This window comes from Haliotis asinina, chromosome 7, assembly GCF_037392515.1.
Source record: "Haliotis asinina isolate JCU_RB_2024 chromosome 7, JCU_Hal_asi_v2, whole genome shotgun sequence".
Lineage (NCBI taxonomy): Eukaryota > Metazoa > Mollusca > Gastropoda > Lepetellida > Haliotidae > Haliotis > Haliotis asinina.
Window position 1 is genome coordinate 55,133,278 of NC_090286.1, and position 20,832 is coordinate 55,154,109.

The window sequence follows — 20,832 nt, forward strand, 5'->3', positions numbered from 1 at the left end:
CTGCACTGAAAAGTTCCAGTTTCCATAAATGTGTGAATGTGCTGAGACTCAATCAAGGAATTTAGTTTCATGGTTGATGGTTACCTCAAAGCTGAAATTTCATCATACCAATAACTGATATAGGTACACAAAGTTAGATTTTTAAAATCATTTCAGAGACTATGAAAACAACCTGAAATACCTATGATGGAAATATTTGGCTACTTCCTTCAAGGCATGTTTTGAGGCATACATTCAATCTTAGAAATATCATCTTACCTTGCAGAGCAGAACCTAAAAGTAATTCACAACCACACAGGGTTTTAACTATAAGTGAGTGAGTGAGTTTAGTTTTATGCCGCACTCTGCAAATCAAGCCATATGGTGGTGGTGTGTAAATAATTGAGTGTGGACCAGAAAATCCATTGATCAACAGCAAGAGCATCAACTTACACAACTGGGATATGATGACATATGTCAACCAGTCAACCTGACCACCCGATACTTTTACAACAAGCATGGTTTACAGAAGATCAAGTCTAACCCTGACATTCACAGGTCTTGTCAACTATGAGCAACAATTTATTTTGGTCTTAAATGTATGACATTCTGCACAAACTATGACTTGGGTAACTCAATGTCTGCCAGTTGCAAGATATGTTTGTAGTACCAAGATTGGGTAAATGAACATGAAAAATATACTCATGCAAACACATAAGGAAAAATGTGAAAGTATAAGTGTTCCTCTACTCTTTTCCCGGTTTCTTCACAAGGTGTGTATTGCACTGTGGATGAAATTCAGGAATAGTGAGTGAGTTGGGTTTTATGCCACTTTCAGCAAGATTCCAAAAATATCACTAAGGAGGACACCAGAAATGGGCTTCACACATTGTACCCATGTGAGGAATCGAACCTGGGTCTTTGTTGTGACAAGCAAATGCTTTAACCATTTGGTTACCCTATCACCCAAATACTGGAATGAATAAAGAAACACTGTACTTTCATGTTTTCCCTATTTGATTTCAGGAGTATATCTGATGTCATGATTTTAGTAAGTTCCATCTGTTACACTCAAGACTCCCACAAACACTCACACACCATCTTGGATTACCCATGATGATACTGATATGTCAACAACGAATGAACTAAAACAGCATAAAGCTACCTTTAACTAAATGTCTGCCACTTATCATTTGGTGATGAGAATGGGATGAATAGTTGTCTTGATGTGGAGAATCAGACGCATGTATTCAGAATAGACGTCCACAATGACAATGTTATTTGTTCCAGGCATGCCACCAAGTCCAACTACTGAAGAGGGCTGGAACGAGTACAAATTTTCTATCTGGGTACCCCACCACCTTTTACTACCCTGCTTGGATACCTGTTACATTAATTCCTGATACCAAATTGCAAGAAATGAAAATATATTTGTCAGCTCGGAGGCTACAATTTCAGGTTTTTCAATATCATAACCACGTATTATATTCATAGAAGTGACTGTAAATTATGTTCAAATTTTCAAAGGCAATAGAACTTCTTAACCATGAAAGAATAACATATCACATTGTTTAATCTATTAATCACATTGTCATAACGGGTCCGGGTACTGAGACAGTACCCAGGTCCATCTCATTACCCACCCATTCTGGGCATCCAGTTTACCCAGCCCAGCCCAGCTACTCTAAACATCAGCTACATTACTTCTAGTAACCCCATCTTCTCTAGCTTCTGCTCTACCACCCTATTTGTTCCAGTCATCCTCCCAAGTCCAGCTACTCCAGTCCTATGTACCACCTACAAGACAAGACGGTCTAAAGACCCACTTCTGCTGACAGGGTGTTGTGGAGATTCGCTCCTGTTGATTATTCCAGGATCAGCCATATTGGCAGACAAGTCTTGATTCAGTACTTGTCCCAATCCATCATCAAGAATGAAGGACTCGCGTCCTGAAAGGGAAGCCACAAAATACACTGTAGTTCACAACATGGAGTAGAGTTCACTAATCATCACTACCAGATTAAAGGTTGGATAAATGTTAAATCTTGTCATTGGATTCCTGTTCAACAAAACTGAAACCCGTCAGTGCAGCTATAACTGTAATTAGTTCAAGCTTGGTTAGTTCAAGAGTGTCTACTACCTAAGCACTGAGATCATTTTGTTGAACAGAGTTCAGAAATATTATTCAATGAGTGAGTTTTATTTTTTCACTGCTTCTAGTGAGTGAATTTAATTTTATGCCACTCTTAGCAATATTTCAGCAACATGGCAGCAAGGGACACCAGAAGAACCCATGTGGGGACTCAAACCTTGGTTTTCGGCATGACTAGCCAACACTCTACACTGCTCTTAGCAATATTCCACCAATATCATGACATCAGAAATGGGCTTCACACATAGCACCATGTAGGGATTCGACCCTGGGTGTTTGGCATGACAAGTGAATGCTTTAAAACCTAGGTTTCTTCAATGAACATGGTGGAATCTATCTTGAATAACATAGTCCATGGATTCAACTCAATTCTCTTATATCTATATTCTTTCGTAACTACTGACAAAAGAATGTTAATAAATCTCCAACCTGCAATCTGATGGTAACTGCACATATAAAAACAACAACATTTCATTTGGGTTCACTTTGGCACTTTAATCAGCACAATTTGACAAAATTTATAAAATGTAACAATCATATATGAAACAAATTTCATAAGTCACAGATAACATCTTTGGCTGATTGCATATCAGTTACAGGAAAACCATATAATACTGATGTCATGACAACTGCATGTGATGATAATGCAATCACTGTGAGGGACCACATGAAATACTGATTATGTCAACATTAAAATCATGATTACGGTTGATGAGATCAACTGATTTGTGTAAAAATTATGCATATGATAATCAAAACAACATTCAAAAGAATAAATCACAGGTGACAATAAGTCTTTGGAGCAAAAAATTTACTATGTAAAATTTGGCATACATATGACAAATTTATATGAAAATGTGAGACATAATTATTGATTAATGTTTATGAAATCATTCATTGTAGTGATACATAAATAACATTGGCACATAATCTGTATGTACTATTCCATAAGACATTAAACACATACTGTGAGCAAATTGTGAAGAACAATATTTGACTAAACTGCACAGCAAAATGCGCACACAACACAACAACTGCTTGATCTAACTGAAGCAAGATTTATCATTTGGACACAACAGGTACTTATATATGCCATACAGAAAATAGGTTTCATTGTTTACAGACACACAATGACAGGTGATATCTAACTATAACATTACATAACAACAATACTGATGCAAAGCATCGAACCACCACCACCACCGCACTTTCTTTGGTAGCAAGCACTGCTTATTATATTCTAAAATCACTGTTTAAGACTCGAGTTAAAATTAATGTGAATTTGGGCAAATTCGAGTTTGGAAGCATTCACTAATTTCTTAGATTATGTTTCAGAAGAGCAAGTGAGAAACAGACATGACTTCAGATGAATTTTGACCCTAGTATGATGGCAGCCAATGAAACCTCGATGTCCATAGGACATATATCCGGGTGATCCCCATAACCATCCACCTCGCATCCTCACTAACCAGAAACCTCAATACCTTGGTGACGTTCATTAACAGAAGACCTAAAATGACAGGTAACCTCCTTAACCAACAACCTTTATCACACATGATAACGCAAGGGACCTGATTGCATGGTAGAAGCATATATTTCATTCATTGTCAAACTGATTATAACATTTCATGTAAGTTAAAATGACATACATGCAAACAAAGAGGTCTTGACAGGTAGAACCTTGTCACAAATTTTGAGGAACCTTAGAATAATCCCATATTTTTCCCTACTGACAAGAATGCAAGATGACCATATTAAAACCAAATGTATACTGTAAGAGTATCAGAAGCAGTTTGTAGGCTTGCACAAGAAGTAAGCATGCACTGTTAACATTAGACAGTAACTGAGGTAAGCTAACAGGACCCTGAACACAGTCCATCAAGTGGACTCTTATAGACAAGGGGGATTAGTACAGAAGGCCAGGTTAAGGATTAAAACTTCCTTCTGCTTTCAACACATGTACTGCTGGGATCGGATCTCAGGCACATATGGAGCTCAATCTGATATCATGGGATTAGATCTTGTGCAGATACAGAGCTCAATCTTATATACTGTGATCGGATCTCAGGCAGATATAGAGCTGAACCTCATATACTGTGATCGGATCTCAGGCAGATACAGAGCTCAATCTCATATAATAAGTCATGGGCAGTTTAATTCAGGCCAATCGTTTTAAAAGTGGTGCCTAAACCTGGCCTTATAGAAGTATTGCCATTCCACCGCTGTAACTAACAGATGTATGAACTTGCATGGACTCCTCTCAGTAAAGTATGTCATTTGAAGCCATGCGTGAATACAGTTGTGCTCCACTTTTAGCAGTATTATGGCGGCCACACCAGAAATGGGCATCACACACTGTACCCATGTGGGGAACTGAATCCATGTCTTCAGTGGGCACTTTAACCACATGACTACCCCATCCACCCCTTTTTGATGGATGATTTCAGCTGCAATATTGGCAGTTCAGGTGATGATTTATCTAAGCATGACCTGAATCTATAATCCTTAATGTTAAGATTAGGATTCCTTGACTTAAAAAAGACTTCAAAGTACACACTAATCTCCAAACCTGACACCACTTCCTTGTGCTGTGGACTAAAAAGAAACGGAACGAGTCCTAATTCACCAATTACATTTGACGGTATAATTCCAAACTAGTTCGCAATGCTTCATGTTTGCTACAAAATGAAACTGAACATAACTGACAGACATTGTAAACAGAGCACCCCCTTGTTTCATCTATCGGCAGACTAGCTACAATCTAATCTGAGGAATCATGAAATAAGTAAGCCCAGCTTCCTTGTAATAAAGCTGAATTGCTATGGCTGTGTCAAATTCAGGTTGTTGAAAGCTTTATGACTAGAATACACAAAAAACACATGACAGAAAACTGTACGTTAATAAATTTACGTGATTGGTCCAACATCTGCTGATTCGATATGACACGGATATGCATGTACTATCAATACAATATAGTAAAGGTCTAGCAGAAACATCATTGTACAACAATATAAATCAACACAAGTGTAAACATTGTGTAGAACATTATGAAAAGATGAATTATTCACAAGTCGAACATGAGAAACATGTACATGCCATGTAACATATACTGTAAACTAGAAATATTCTGCGCCTTAATATTTTGTGTCAGTGTACCCCTAGCATGTTCTGTGACGTATTATTTTTGTGAGAGTAGGAGGCTTTGCAAAAACAACATTGTTAACTTAAACTACATCGCTTCTTGTTAATCCCTTTGATCTCAACAATATCAACTCAGTGTCAGTGGGCATGTGACTATAAACAGCAGATTGGTCAGCCTCACAAAAAAACAACATGTGGAGGCTTGTAACTGTACAGAAGCGTGGAGACACAGGCCTGCTAGCTCCTTCGAAGGCCTTGAAACCTGAGAAAGTCACAAGGATGCCTGCTTTTAACCAGACCATTGAACAAGGTTTAAGTAGCAGTCGTCATGACACAACCATTACTAAACGTGGTGTAAAGCGAAAAGGAGAAAATAACAATTTCTCTCCAACCATAAGAGGCAAGATTGCAAAGTACGTGACTGACAATGGCAATACCAGGGCTGCCAGGCACTTCAGTTCTGTTCTTAAAACTGACAGTGGTAAAGGCCCCATCAGATTCATGAAGAAGGCTTACCTTGATAAGAAAGAAGACAAGATTGCTGATAAAAAAGAATTAGTTCCCAAACAATGTGCCCACCTCCTTATTTGACAAACTTGTGAAAGAACCTGTGACTGCCATATGTGACTATGGTGGGGTATTACAATATTGTTCTGGCTACTGCTAAGGGCATTGTTTGTTTTGAAAATAGGTCACTTCTTGCTGAAAATGGGGGCCCTATTTCTTAAAGTAAAACATGGGCAGAATCTTTCTTAATGAGAGCAGGCTTTGTCAAACATAAAGGCATGAAAGCGGCTAGAAAATTGCCTGACAACATAGAGGAACAGAAGGAACAGTTCATTAGTGGTGTAGGGGATGCAGTTGCCAACAACCTCAACTGACTTGAGAAGAAGTACATCCAGTCCAGTTCACCTCTCCAGTTAACTCTGTAGCCGTTCAAGCCATCCTACAGACTGCATCCAAAAAACTTGTACTTGAAAGGATTAGACATCATCGAAAAACGAAAGCCATCAACCTTCAACAACTTAACTCAATAATGTCGCCTGATCTCTTCCAAAAACTTTCCCATGCCCTGAACCATGCTAAAAAAAAATTGGACTGTAAAACAAAACCCATTCATCTCAAAAAGCTGCATCAATCCAGGCCAACAGAAGATCCAACTCCAAGACATCTCATCCCAGTGTGTCCCAAAAACAGTACATCAAGAAGACAGTCATCAATATCAGCAGCAAGACTATCACCACAAACCACATCAACCTCTTAGTCAAAGGCCTCTCTTACGTGCCCACCAAACCATGGAAACATTACGACGACTTCATCAGTAACATTGAGAAGGGTCTAGCTTGAAAACGATGTAAGAATCTACATAGAAACGTCGCTCAAGGTAATAAACAAGAAGTTGTAATCCATAAATCTGTATGTTTCAGTTTCTAAACATGACATCCCATCCGACCAAACTAATGTCAAAATTATACCTGTCTTGAACTGGACATTAGCTACTCAAGGGTCAAAACAAGTGGGCATTATAGGCCATGGTATTAGATAGTAGTGCAAGTGGTGACCTCCTCCCACCTCAGCTGATTTGCCAAGGACATACTGATAGATGCTGCGTTCACTTCAAATTCCCCGAACCTGGCACGTGACTCATTGGAGCAACGAATCAACCATGCTTGAGTATATTGACCATGTGCTTCAAACTTACATCAAGTCTGTGAAAAAAGTAGCCAAGTAGCCATAGAGACAGAAATCTCTGCTGATCTTTGATGTTTTTAAGGCACATTGTCGAAAATCATTCTTGAGCAAGCTGAAGCAGAGGAACTTCATTGCTATATTTATTCCGGTTGGTTGCTCTGGCGAACTGCAGCCAATGGACCTGTCTGTTAATTCGGAGTTTAAGTAAGCTGTGAAAAGAGTTCACAAACTGGTATGCACAAACTCATTGTGTGGCCAAAAATCTGAAGGATGGGGGTGATCAATGTGTTTAGCACTCTGAAACCTCTCCATGCCAGGTGGATCCTGTCAAGCTTGGATAGTGTGAAGAAAAACAAAGACTTGATTCATTCATGGATGGATGGAGGGCATCCAGTCTTCTTGATGCAATGATCAACCAGTAAGTGTATTTGTCAGAGTTGAAGTATTTGTAATGTGACACGGATTAAACTGACCGGGAGTGTTATTAATCTACATCCAGTTTGTTATTTTTGTGTGTAGAATTTGTCTGAGTATTTCATGAATAAAGTATATGTCATCAGAAATGTTTGTTTTGTGGTGTGTGTATTGAATACTGAAGGAATGTCTGTAATATTCTTGAAGTAAACTTACCTTTCATAATATTACTACGCACAGAATTTTTTCCATGCAAAAGAGAAACACAAAAGTCTCAAAACATAAATGGATGCAGAATGTTCCTGGTTTAAAGTAGATGTGCCTGTTGCAGGTAAAATGTACAAGACCACAGTTTGAGCTCATTCATGTATTGTGATTGAGTTCGATTAGTCTGAAGCCGCTTTTAGGAATAATCTAGCAATATCATGGTGGGAAACTCCACGTGCTTCACACATTGTACCCAAGTGGAGAATTGAACTAAAAGGCTACCCCACCAACCCCTCATGTGTGGGGAGGCATGCAGGTTTTCCATCTGAGCCACTTGTTATCTGGGATGGCAGTTGTTTACATTTCTGGAAGATCAGTGTGTTAAAGATGGACAATGGCAGAAGGAAGAAACTAAATTTAAGGTAAAAATGGATCGGTCAATTTCATAATTAATATTCACTGAATTAATTGTATGTCACTGGTAAATTATAACATAATACACATAATATAATTATAATAACAACTCAAGGAAATACTGCTAGTATTCAACTGATATTGTGATATCCAGATACTTTTGAGTTGACATATCAATAAAATATATCAAATCATTAATGATACCTTTCGTAAAGCATTGCCTGCTGCAACCTGGCACAACCTCTGTATGTCCCTTTATCTCATATTGAATTAACAAAGATAAAACGCACCACAAAACAGCAAGTAAATCAATGGATCAACGGGTAAAAATCAAGAAGGTAAAAGAATGATATTTCTAAAGCCGTAATTTGCATTTTCATATTTAAGTACTTCTATCATTGATGAAAAGGACGGAGTGTTAAATGAAAAGCTACTGATTATGAAGAGACCCAGGATGTGACTGTCAATAAAACATTCCTTTCTTTGGTTGTGTCTGTCAAAATATGATAAGTTGGTAGGAAAGGAAATATCTTAAACAGTGATACCAAAAAAATTGATATTTAAGAAGAATCAGTCAGGTATGTGTATCAAGCATAAAAAGAAAACAGTTCACTAAAAATATAAGATGGACAATTTATAAAAATATATCAACATGAAGAAGAATTCTACCATATTAAATATAAAGTCACTTTGTCCACTGTGGCATAGTTTTAAAATGATCAGTATGTCAAAATGTTAAAGACCTATAACAGGCATGAGTCCAGCTTGCAGTCAGTAATGACATAATGAATGCCATAAAGATCTTGACTGCGCTGTACGTATACAACAGGAGAGGGTGAGTCCAGCTCTCTACGACACTGTGCATATACCACAGAAGAGGGTGAGTCTAGCTCCCTACGACACTGTGCATATACAACAGGAGAGGGTGAGTCTAGCTCCCTACGACACTCTATGTACACAACAGGAGAGGGTGAGTCTAGCTCCCCATGACACTGTGTGTATACAACCGGAGAGTGTGAATTTAGCTCTCTGCTTCAATGTATGTGATCAACAGGAGAGGCTGTGTCTAACTTGCTACTCCACTGCATATATGGAACAAGAGAGGCTGCATCTAGCTCTCTGCTTCACTGTACATATGCAACAGGAGGGGGCGAGTCTAGCTCTCTACGATATTGTACACATACAATAGGAGAGGGTGAGTCTAGCTCTCTACAGTACTGTCTGTATACAATAGGAGAGGGTGAGTTAAGTTCTCTACTTTCACAGAATGTACACAACAGGAAAGGATAAGTCTATCTCTCTACGTCACTGTACGTATACAACAGGAGAGGGTGAGTCCAGCTCTTTACGTCACTGTATGTATACAACAGGAGAATTGTACTCAAGGTGAGTCTAGCTCTCCACTTCACTGTATGTATACAACTGGAGAGGGTGAGTCTGGCTCACATGGGGAATGCACAGCAGTGCATATTGCTGAGGCATGTTCCAGATACCTGTGGTTCTATCTTGTTTGTCATAGTGATGATATCCAACTGGTCATTCCAGAGAACAAAGGTGAACCCACCTCACCCTGATGGATGTTATCATTGATATAAGCACAGGCAAGCTGTGGCACAAATAGGGTTGCACAACAAAGAGAAAATTACCAGTCTTCCACTATGCGAGCAAAATGCTCAATAATGGAGATGAAGAACGATTTGATATGGCATAAGTGGCCACAAAAAATGGTGAATTAAATATGTGTTATGTGCGTAAATATTAAATATGAGGTTGGAAATTAGATAGCTCAACCCTGTGAGGAAATGGGTGTCTACCATTGATGGTGGCCACATTTAATTTTGATAATAATATTTCCTGAACCAAAGCCAGGGAAGCACGTTGCCAACTGTGCTCGCTTCGCTCACTTATCAGAAGAATGGTCATTTTCTCTGTCATGCAGCCCTAATTACGCTACGGTTTCCTGTGATATGAGCACAGCTGTTTTCATACCTGTAGTCATTGTTAACCACAAAGTAAAGTCCTACAGTTGTTGTCAGTACAGAAAACGGACTCATTTAAACACGAAACAACATAATTACCAGCAGAATAATAATTCCATAATCCTTCCACAAATCTAAAAACTTTTTACAAAATGACTTAGGCAAAAATACATCCGGTCACTCTGGACTGTACATCTCAAAAGTGCATGTGCAAGATTATGTGATATGATATGGTTGATATGAATTTATATGCATATTTGGAACATATTCAGCAGATTTGGCAAGATGAACATAAAGCTGCCTGAACATGCTGATTTTTAGGCTGAACTAAATTCCCTCTAAGGTTGGATGAATAATCACCATTGGTTAGCTCATTATCGGCTATTGTGAATAATAATTTGAAGGTGATTCATTTTGAGCTAGAAATGTGAACAAAAGCTTTAGTGTTCTTGAAGCTAGAAATGTGAATAAAAGCTTTAGTTACCATTCTTGGAGCTTGAAATATGAACAAAAACTTTGGCTAACTTTCTTGGAGACCAAAATCGGAACAAAATGAGAAATATGAACAAAAAACTGTAAAGAGAGTTACCTTTTTTAAAGCTAATGCCTCTAATAATATTAACAGTAACCTACCTATTTAATGGGGTATTACAACCATTAACATTTCAAAATCATGTAAACTGTCTAGCACACAGAATTGTTGAAGATGCTCAAGGTAACAAGAGACAAATATTGACATATATCCCATGGTTCTTGTGCTGATTGGAAACAAAATCATTGTGCCCAAAACACTCACTTATACTTCTGTGATATCATTACATAAGCACATTCTGACTATGAAAGCAATGTATTGGTTAAAGCAACTCTATCTTTATAGAAAGATGAAAAAATCAGAGATAGTATTTGTTTGGAAAGAGGACTTGTAGAACAAAGTCATTGAAGTTTATCAGTAACTTGATCAGTATATTTCATGAGAGAGGCAAAAAGCTATAACGATGTCACCAAAGACACAAGTTTCATATTTCCAGTCCTAGAAATCTATTTGAAACTGTTCTACTACAGAGCCATTGCTGGACGGGGGAAGTTCTATACCTTTTGCCTTGAGTCTCCGCGGTGGCAGCAGGAATATGATGGATAGTGACATCACCATGTGCCACACACTGTGGGTGTACATATAGTTCTCCTGAGTCTCAAAGAAGGAAAATATCACCAGCCCTGTGACAGCTAACAGGAACCCTGGGAGAAGAAACTTGATGTACCGCCATTTGGAGGGAAAACAGGTTCGACGCTGGCACCAAACCTTCGCCTGGAATATTAAAGCGGTAACTTCAAAATATTGTCCTAGAGGTGACCTTGACATTCTCCTGAAGACTGCATAAAGATAATAACCAACAGAACAAAGATAATTGTTGGCTTTAATCATTTAGTTATTAGCACTTAAGGTTCATCTCTTTTAGAAACATTGCGGAAAAATGACCAGGAAAAAAAATGGACTTGGCTCGTCAATATTTGTTTGTCATCAGAATATATATTATCTACACGATCAACCAGTTCATACTCAAACAAGACCTAAGTATCACAGTGAGTTTGTCTGTTATATTATTTAATGATTGCACACAGTAATACTCTGTCTATATGTAAATAATCTGTAAGTAATCAGGTCTAGACCATGCAATCCTGTGAAAGATATCAAAATCAAAGACCCTGGCTATCAGGTTCAATTACAAGATAGCGACAAAGTAAGTGACTCTGTCCATACAGACCATTTGCTGGATAGCTTGGGACCAACCGGAAGTCATTGCAATGGATTGCCACAACAGGCACAACAGGCACAACAGCAACAGCAGTAACAGCAGTAACATCCTAACATCCTGAATTCCTGAGCACTTGACTTTCTATAAAACATTTTTTTTTACTGTTGGATATGTCAGGTGTAATTAACTTTAATATTGCAAGTAAAAAAAATCTTACCCATGAAATAAGTAGTATCAAAACTCCACCACCAATTGGTACAACCGATTCCCACAAGCCATGTCTGTCAAAGTCCATCATGACAGAGATACTGAGCACTCCAAACATGTGCAGCAGTGATCGTAGCTGTGGGTGCAGTCGCGACATCGCCATCAGCGTCATCCAGAAGGACATGATGGAGCCCATGAAGTCTGCATAGCTGAGTGTGTCATATTTCATGATGCACAGGATGTAGATCTTACTGCTGTCACAGGCATGGTAGAACTGGAAACAGAAACGAGAATCAGTGAAAGAGTGCATGAGTGTACAGATAGAGGAAGGGTGCCAAAGTTCATCTCGCACAGTATGAACTGTTGAAGAACTGTTCCCAGAAACAGTTTAATTATAAGATGGGTGGGTGAGTATTGTTTCTATGCCACTTTTAGCAACATTCCAGCAATGTCACTGCGGGGACACCAGAAACACATTGTACACATGTGGGCCATTGAACACAGGTGGCCTCATGAGCAAATGCTTTAACCATTAGGCAACCCCACTGACCAACAGTTTCTATGAAGTTAACAACAAAACACACGAGTATCAGTTTTATTGCTGACAAAGTAAGGATCATATACAAAACTGAGGTTCCACAATCAGTAGATCCTGGCAAGGGAAGTAACTCAGTTTCAACATCATGTCCACACCATCACTTATGATATTGTACAGAAACATAGAACAGCACTACAAGAGTACTGTCACAGTGACAATCATATCACAAAGCATTAGTAGGGATAAAATATTAACCAAGTTAGTGAAACCATCCACCATTTTTGGGGCATCTGGGAGTTGGACTACTGGATCCTTGAACAACTAAAGCCTGCTACTCAAGAAAAACAAAGCACATTGACTGGGTCTGTTACTTATGAGAGAAGACACGCGAGGCAAAAACAAATCCTTGTGTTACATATCTGTAACATGTCAGAAACATTTTGTATAACATTCACAATTTCAGAAAACATAAAGGAGACTTTCGCATGACATGCAAATTTCATGTCTAGTATACACAAATGCAGAGAACTGAAGCACCAAAATAATTCATAAAAGTCCAGAGGGACCCACGAGATTATTCATTGTTCCCACATCTATGACATTGCTAAGTGTTTGGTTGTTTCTTTCCCAGAAGTCATGTGCATTTATTCAAACATCAGTCCACATGTTCAGTGAGTCATGCCTGGCTCTAAAGAACATACAGTTCCCTAAACTGTTACTTCACAGGATCCTCACTAATCAGGATCCTTGGGCCCCTTAAGTACGTGAGTAGAAGTAACACACTGGTAAGGCCTTTGTACTTACAGTACAAAATACTGCTTGCAAGTACTGGTTGGTCAATTTTTGGAAAGTGACATGGCCTTAACTATTGTTTGAAAAGTGTTCACTTTATCGAGGTTACCTTGAAAATAAGTTCAAGGTCAACCAAGTCAACTGGTGTCTGCATATTCCCCAAATGTACGCTTGTCAGCAAATTTGACAATATTGGGTATGACAGTGCATGAAGTATCACATTAATGAGCTTCAAAAGTCGTCAAAGTGTTGTGGTGACCTTAAACATAAGGTAAGGGTTACTCAAATCAACTGGTGTCTGTGCAATCCCCAAATGTACGCTGTCAACAAATTTGAAGACATTGGCTACAACAGATATTGTGTTAACAAGAATTGAGACAAATGTACATACAAATGTACGGACAGATGCTGCTGAAGACATTCCCCTGTTCTGCAACAGAGGACAATTGTAGATCAACCTCTGACTTGGGCCAAACTTAGATCTCATTAACATCCCATTTCATAAGCCTTAACTATGAATGCAAACAAACGTAAACTCACTGTTGAAAAAAACATGTTGAAAAAGTAGACAAGGGCTTCCACAAAGTAACGTCGACGCAGAGCCAGAAGGATGCCTGGGATGAAGAATAGGTTGCTGAGAGTCAACAGCAAGGTCATGGCCAACTCTTTTGTGTCGGAGTTTGCATGGCTTCCATCTGTACAGCCATACCCTTGCCAACCTGTGAAAGAAGACAAGTTTCCATGATTACCAAGAAACAACAAAGCCTTTTGGGCCTGTGGTGCTTCCTAAGGTTCTCATGACTTCTCTCGGTGTAGCCATACCCTGCCAACTTGTGAAACATGGAAACCTTGGCAAGTTATGTTGTTCCTTCAACTAAGTTCAAGTCTCCATGGAAAACATCTGTGTGGAAGTACCTGCACCATACTGTCCAACAATTAGTTTTCGCAAGCTGCGTTTCTTTCCCAAGTCTACACAACTTTCATCTATGCAATCATATCGAGTCAAGAGTTGTTACCCGTAAAACTGACCTTAGATAACATATTCATAATGCAAAAAGGTCTAATTTGGAATGTATCACTTGTAAATATCACAAACGATTTCACAACAGATTTGTCCTCTTTTCAGAAGTCAAAGAGATTTGTTCAATATCTTGCAATACAAGTCATTCAGAACAAAACCTTAGATGTTAATGAGTACAGTTTGTAGTTGTATCAACAGTTTACCTGCATAGCATTCACAGGAGCTGAAGATGTGCACACCGCTGATGTACTCCTTGCACTTGCCAAAACGGCCACAGCCTTCCTCGACACATGGTGACAGACTCACCATGAACTCAACCAGTGGGGCATGGTCACATACCAAGGGCTTGCTGATACAGAAACAACATCAAGTTAACAGTTTAGCATGTTGAAGTCAACGTGCTATGCGTACTGTTGTAAATATTTTTCTGACTTTCTAGGTAGCAAATCTGGGGGATGGGGGAAGGTGAAATGGGTTTTAGTGTCATGTTCATGTGAAGGCCTGTGTATGTGACTGTGTATGTGCCTGTGAGGCTGTTTGTAGGAGTCCAGACTAATTCTGTGCCTTGCCACTGTTTACATGCCAGTCAGACACAGTATAACGGCTGTGTGAGGGACATGAGAGGCATTTAGAAGTCAGTATTCTAAAATATGACAAAATGTTATGGATGTCAACTTCTTCTTTATTGCTTTCACGTTTCTGGACTATTGCTTAATCCATTGTAAAACTACCATTCCAGCTTTTGTATATTTTAATCCTCTTTTTATCTGCTATGTTTTAATTGTATAAAATCATCACTCTGGCTTCATGTACATTACTAGTATATATATCCTGTTTAACTGTTAGTTAGCATCCACCTGACGAAGGGGCAAGGAATAGCCCAGAAATGTTGTGTAAATAATAAAGAAGAAGTTGACATCTATAACATTTTGTTGTATATGTGTGAGGGACAAGCTAATGCAGAACATCAGGCAGGGCAAGAACAAATAACATTGTGTAACATCTTGGTATGATGCAGCTGTGGCCTGAATGTGGACTTTAAACTCTGGTTAGAGGGGCAAATTGATGAAGACACATGAGCATCTTGAATTATATTGTACCTCTTATTGTCATTTATCCAAATTCAAAATTCAGTCTTGAGGAGAAATACCTATTATGGATGCACGTCTCCTTGTATGGAAAGAAACCTACAATGATATGAGAGGGAATATAGCAGCAACAATTAATGGGAGGTATGTACAGTGGATCTGAGAGATCGTAGCAGGCACTCTGCAAGGAGCGGTAACTTCAGAGGATGTGAGATATTGTAGCGGTCAGTTTGTAAGGAGAGGTATCTTCAGAGGATCTGAGATATTGTAGCAGGCAGTCTGCAAGGAGAAGTACCTACTGTGGATCTGAGATATTGTAGCAGGCAGTCTGCAAGGAGAGGTACCTACTGTGGATCTGAGATATTGTATCAGGCAGTTTGTAAGGAGAGGTACCTACAGAGGACGTGAGATATTGTAGCAGGCAGTCTGTAAGGAGAGGTACCTACTGTGGCTCTCAGATAATGTTTGCAAGGAGAGGTACCTTCAGAGGATGTGTGAGATATTGTAGCAGGCAGTCTGCAAGGAGAGGTACCTACAGTGGATGTGGGATATTATAGCAGGCAGTCTGTAAGAAGAGGTACCTACTGTGGATCTGAGATATTGTAGCAGGCAGTCTGTAAGGAGAGGTACCACTGCCCAGCCTCAGGGTAAGGAATGTACAACTTGGCAAATGAGCTCTCTTCTGATGTTGTGTTTACGGTCATCAGAGCAGCATCTGGACACTCCAGCAGTGTATCCTTGTAGGGAACACGTCCCTTCATCAAACATAGCCATATCTTGTAACCTTCTCTCAGATGCTGTTGCAGGAACACAAAATAAACATAGCAAGACTTCAGAAAATATCAGTTTCACTTAAATGGGTATGGATGTTACAAAATATTTAAGTGAAAGTTATGGACAATCAATAAATCTTTTCAAACAACTGCTAGAGGGAGAACTCCGAAGTTGACTGAAGAATCTGGGTCATGTCGTATTCTTTATTTTGAAGCTCCTAATATCTCTATCTGATAAAGTTAAGAAACTCATGTCAAACACAACTACAGCTTTTGCATAATTTTCAGTAGATTTTACTTTCATACAGTTGTTATGATGCAGTCAACAACTTTTGAACGTTATAACTGTAGTTCCTTTCATGTATTTTGATTAGAACACAGGCTATGCTTATGATGAACAGACAGATATATGAAGAACTATTTTCAGCCCTGGCCAGTTGCTGTTCAGTGTAGTTAAAACATGTATAAGAAACTACAGTTATACCAAATAGGCTTAGTGGTCCCATTGAGTTTTTTATCAGGGGTGGAAATAACCCATTGCCAGACTTCACAGTCATGTTTTTTTTCTGTTTTGTTCTGTCGGGCAAGTCAGTTTGTATGTCATGCTGTGCCAGTGTCTAGTTGACTTTCCAATGTTAAATAAGTTGTTTATTTAAAAAATGAACAAGACAATTGATCAGAATCAAGGAAACATTAACAGGGTAAGTGATTTTACATGTATCTTGTATTGGAGTACACTAGCAATTATGTAATTTTCTGAATAAAAATGTAATTTTCTGACCTAAATTGATATTTTATACTTATCCTGACCCATACGTAATATGCTTCCCTCCTTCTTCTATCTGTACATAGTGGAACACTTGAATCCCTTGAAGTTCCCTTCATTGAAACAGTTGTAAACTCAACACTCACCAACAAGTAGCCTCCCTTTAGCCCTTGTATTGGCGCACAAATTGGTCACATGATGGGCCATGCTTGACACTCTCTCCGAATCAAACACCCAACACCCGGATTTAGATTCCGGAGTGTAATGAGAGGGGAGAATGGGAGGGCTGACCCCACGTGTCAGGATAATTATAAAATATCAGTTTAAATCAGAAAATTACATATTTTTCCTTATCCTGACTCATGTCTATTATGCTTGACAGAATCCCGACGGAATCGGTGGTGGGTACTCATGCTACTCAATGGATTCTCTGGTTGTCTTTATCTTATGTAATCCCCCATGGGAACTTGAAAATGACACTGTAGACTTGCAAACTTTCAACTTTCAACCTGTATCATCGGGGGACCACACTTGGCAAACTTGTCAGTGAAAGTGTCTTGTGACATCTTTGTGTGAATTTAGAAATTAGTATCCTACTATTTATCTTGCAACTTCATCATCTGATGCATGTGTCAAGTAAAGATACAAAGATACAGGTACAAGTATACAAGTACAGGGATGCATGCACTCATGCTAGTCTGTTCTGAGACATGCACATGGACTCTCAACTGTTTTACTCTGCAGAGTGTTTTGGCATCGGCAAGTCACGTGATAAAAAGGTGAGATTTTCTCAGCGCCTTTCAGGAACCATTAGTTGTTGTGCTACAACTTGTGGACTGAACTGGTGAACTGACTATCGAGCAGTTTCCATGTAGAGCAAGTGTGGATGCTGAGGCTCTTCATGTTGATTGGAGGCTTGTGGCAGGCCTGCTGCTGTGTTTGGTCGTAATTTACGACCATAACTGTTCTCATTCAGACCGACATAATATTCCTTTAAACGTCCATAGGCCTCTCAGTTGATAACAGAATAAACCAGACATTTGAATTTCTTTCTCCTAGTCCTTGTCCGTTGTAGGTAGATTTTCAGTGCTCTGATGGGACACAATGACAATCTTGCTTGTCACATGGAGCAGGTACTGAAGACAATGCTGGGATGTGAAATTGTCTGTCAGGCTATCCAGGCTGCTGTTTCTTGGCAATAAAATCCCACATAAGTCCAAAGTGTACATAGTCCAGTGCATGTATTTTTGACATCTGGACAGCTGTTGCTAGGGCAACCAGACATAGCGAATTGTTTGTGATAGCAGGTCCATGATGTCCAATCTAGTGGCACAGAAGCATCACTTGTGTGATGTTGTAGTACTATGTTGAGATCCTATGTGGGAGCCTTGAAATTACTTCGTTGATCTTTCAACTTGAATGAACATGGTAACGCTAGTAGCCCTGGTACTTTAGGCAACCTTATGGAAGTTTTCACAGTGATGACTGTACGAAGTGCCACTATGTAAGTGGATGATGTGGAACTTTTTAAATGTCCTGTGTTGTAAATGACACAAGTAGTCAGCCACTTTAAGGATGTGATGCTTTACTTGTAGTAAAGCACTTCCACTTTGCATATAACTTGAATCTCTTTCACTCCACTTGGAAGGAATATCCTCATTTCCTTTAATACAGTCCTGTGTGATGACGATCCAACTGCGGTGCTTTCTTGAACGCTATCCTACATTGTTAGTTTCAGATGTGTGCATACTGATCCAATATAGTCAACATCTACGTTGTATATGTCTGGGACGAAGTTCTAAGATGTGGGCTGAAACTTGACATGATATAATGGAAGGGTTTTGAGAACGCTAAGGTGCTGTCTACACCTTCCTGAAGCTGTAATTTCTGGGACGTGCATACGTGGAAAGTGCCTTCATGGAACCTACATATGTAAAACTTGCTGGGTGACTGAGTAGTCTAATCATGTCATTTATATGGGACTTGGGAGTGACCTGTTCCACATCTAAATGGAGAAACCCTGCAGTTTTGACGCTTGGTGATAGTCGACTCTTCCTGGGTGGTAGAAAAGGCTGAGCTAGCATTTGTGGCAGACTGTAAACTTCTGCTGGCATGCGGTGAAGCCTTGGACTGTGCACTTGCGTGTAGATATCTGCGCAGGTCTTCGTGCAGGTCTTCATCTTCAACTAGTCGTCGAGATTCAGATCTGCCTTCACTCAAATCTTCATGCAGGTCATCATGAAGATCTTCTTGCATTGAAATAGCTGTAATGCTGCCACGAAGGGCCACTCACATCACAATTGAAGTCTTGAACGCTCCGGAAGCCTTCTCTTTGGAGAAGCGTTGCTCCATCATCTTCTCAAAGAGCTGTTAGATAAACAGGCCCATGTCAAAGTTCTGAGATGAACAAAAACTCAATACAGCTGAAATTTAGATGATATAAGGTCAAAACCTAAATGGATATGGTGCTGTATCGGGACCCAGGTGCTCTCACATCCGTCATCTAGGGCGATGAAGGAGAGAGTGCCATCATGTCATGTCACCCATTTGCATGCCAATGCAAGGGGTCAGCGGAGGCTACTCGTGGGTGCGTGTTGATTTTGCATCCACTTCAGTGAAGGGAACTTCAAGGGATTCAAGTGTTCCACTATGTTCGAATAGAAGAAGGTGGCAAGCATAATAAGGAAAAATTGGATATTTTATACTTAATGCTCATGTTCATTATGCTTATCCCCTCCATCTAAGCAAAGATAGTGGAACACATGAAATCCCTTGACGTTCCCTTTTAATTGAAGCAGATGTACAATACACTCACCCATCTGTAGCCTCGCTTTCCTGCCAATACGGTCACATGACCAGCCAATCTCATAAGCCTGACACAAGAATTACCATGACTTTAGCCTGCCTGAAAAGGGCAGTTGGGAGGGCTTGACGGCATGAGTCAGGATAAGTATAAAATATCAATTATATTCAGAAAATTACATATTTTCCCTTATCCTCACTCATGTTTATTACAGAATCCAGTATTTTAGTCAGCTTGATCTCAGATTTCATGATGATAACAGACTTGCTGCCAAGTATGTTGAGACTGTAGAACCTTTCAGTCCTCTGGTATGTCATAGATGACATAAGTAGTCTGCTACTTGAGGATGTGTGGCCTTCATTGCAGTGAAGCCTCTCTTTCTTACATGTGTTTCAAACCGCATCCATTTATCATCGTATAAGGTGTGGGTAGATCTATGCAGAGCTAAGGTGTCTGACTTTCGGAAGAAGTACTGGAGTGGTGAAAACGTAAACGTTCAGACCTTCCCATGAGATGCTGAGAGCATGTGTTAACATCATATAAATGTTGGTATCTGCTTGTTGAACATTGTGGCAAATAGTTCTATTTCGGGGGATCTGAATGTCTGATTGATGAGTTGAAATGCCTCTCGGTAAAGCATCCATCCATTCATTCATCCATCCAGTCATTGACAATGTTGAAGAGTTAAAATGTCAGCTGTAGCAGTGTGTGAGATCGAGTTGATTCTTGCTTGTTATGTAGAACGCTGCTGTGGAGTCGCCTGTATGAACCAGCAGTAGTTTGTTTCCCAGTGCTGTTGACCAAAGCCACACTGCATTGATTACAGCTTTTATCTCCAGGTGGTTGATATACTGAATGCATTCAATGCTCGACCAGATTCATCTGCCACCTTGTTGTTCAAGTGAGCACCCAACCTTGTCGGACACAGCTACATAGAGATGGTTGTTGTAGACCAGCTCTAGCAAATAAGTTCCTGCGCAGACATTTCATTGGTGAGTCCACCAGATATGGTCTCAAGTTGTCTGGCAAATCTATCCGATCCAAGGGTTTGAGGTGCTGAATCAGGAACCGTTGTAATGGGTGTAGCTGTAAACATCCTTGTCTGGTCAAAT

The 20,832-nt window shown here is 39.5% G+C and overlaps 2 protein-coding genes across 4 annotated transcripts in view; one reads left to right on the forward strand and one right to left on the reverse strand.

Moving 5' to 3' along the window:
* Positions 1-6,416, forward strand: part of LOC137291894 (protein wntless homolog) — a 191,275-nt gene extending 184,859 nt beyond the window's left edge. The window contains exon 11 of the mRNA XM_067823451.1: positions 6,402-6,416. The gene's annotated coding sequence lies outside the window, so the exon portion shown is untranslated. The remainder of the gene's footprint in view (positions 1-6,401) is intronic.
* Positions 1,252-20,832, reverse strand: part of LOC137291891 (post-GPI attachment to proteins factor 6-like) — a 30,682-nt gene continuing 11,101 nt past the window's right edge. The window contains exons 7-13 of one of the 3 annotated variants that reach the window (XM_067823439.1): positions 15,964-16,175; positions 14,494-14,639; positions 13,810-13,988; positions 11,950-12,213; positions 11,071-11,284; positions 1,755-1,928; positions 1,252-1,281 (exon numbers count right to left, since the gene is read on the reverse strand). In XM_067823439.1, the coding sequence (XP_067679540.1) occupies positions 1,777-1,928; positions 11,071-11,284; positions 11,950-12,213; positions 13,810-13,988; positions 14,494-14,639; positions 15,964-16,175 (1,167 nt within the window). In that variant the 3' untranslated portion in view covers positions 1,252-1,281; positions 1,755-1,776. Of the gene's footprint in view, positions 1,282-1,754; positions 1,929-4,522; positions 4,727-10,462; positions 10,474-11,070; positions 11,285-11,949; positions 12,214-13,809; positions 13,989-14,493; positions 14,640-15,963; positions 16,176-20,832 lie in introns of those variants that run through there. The other 2 variants (XM_067823441.1, XM_067823440.1) reach the window with 2 other exon arrangements.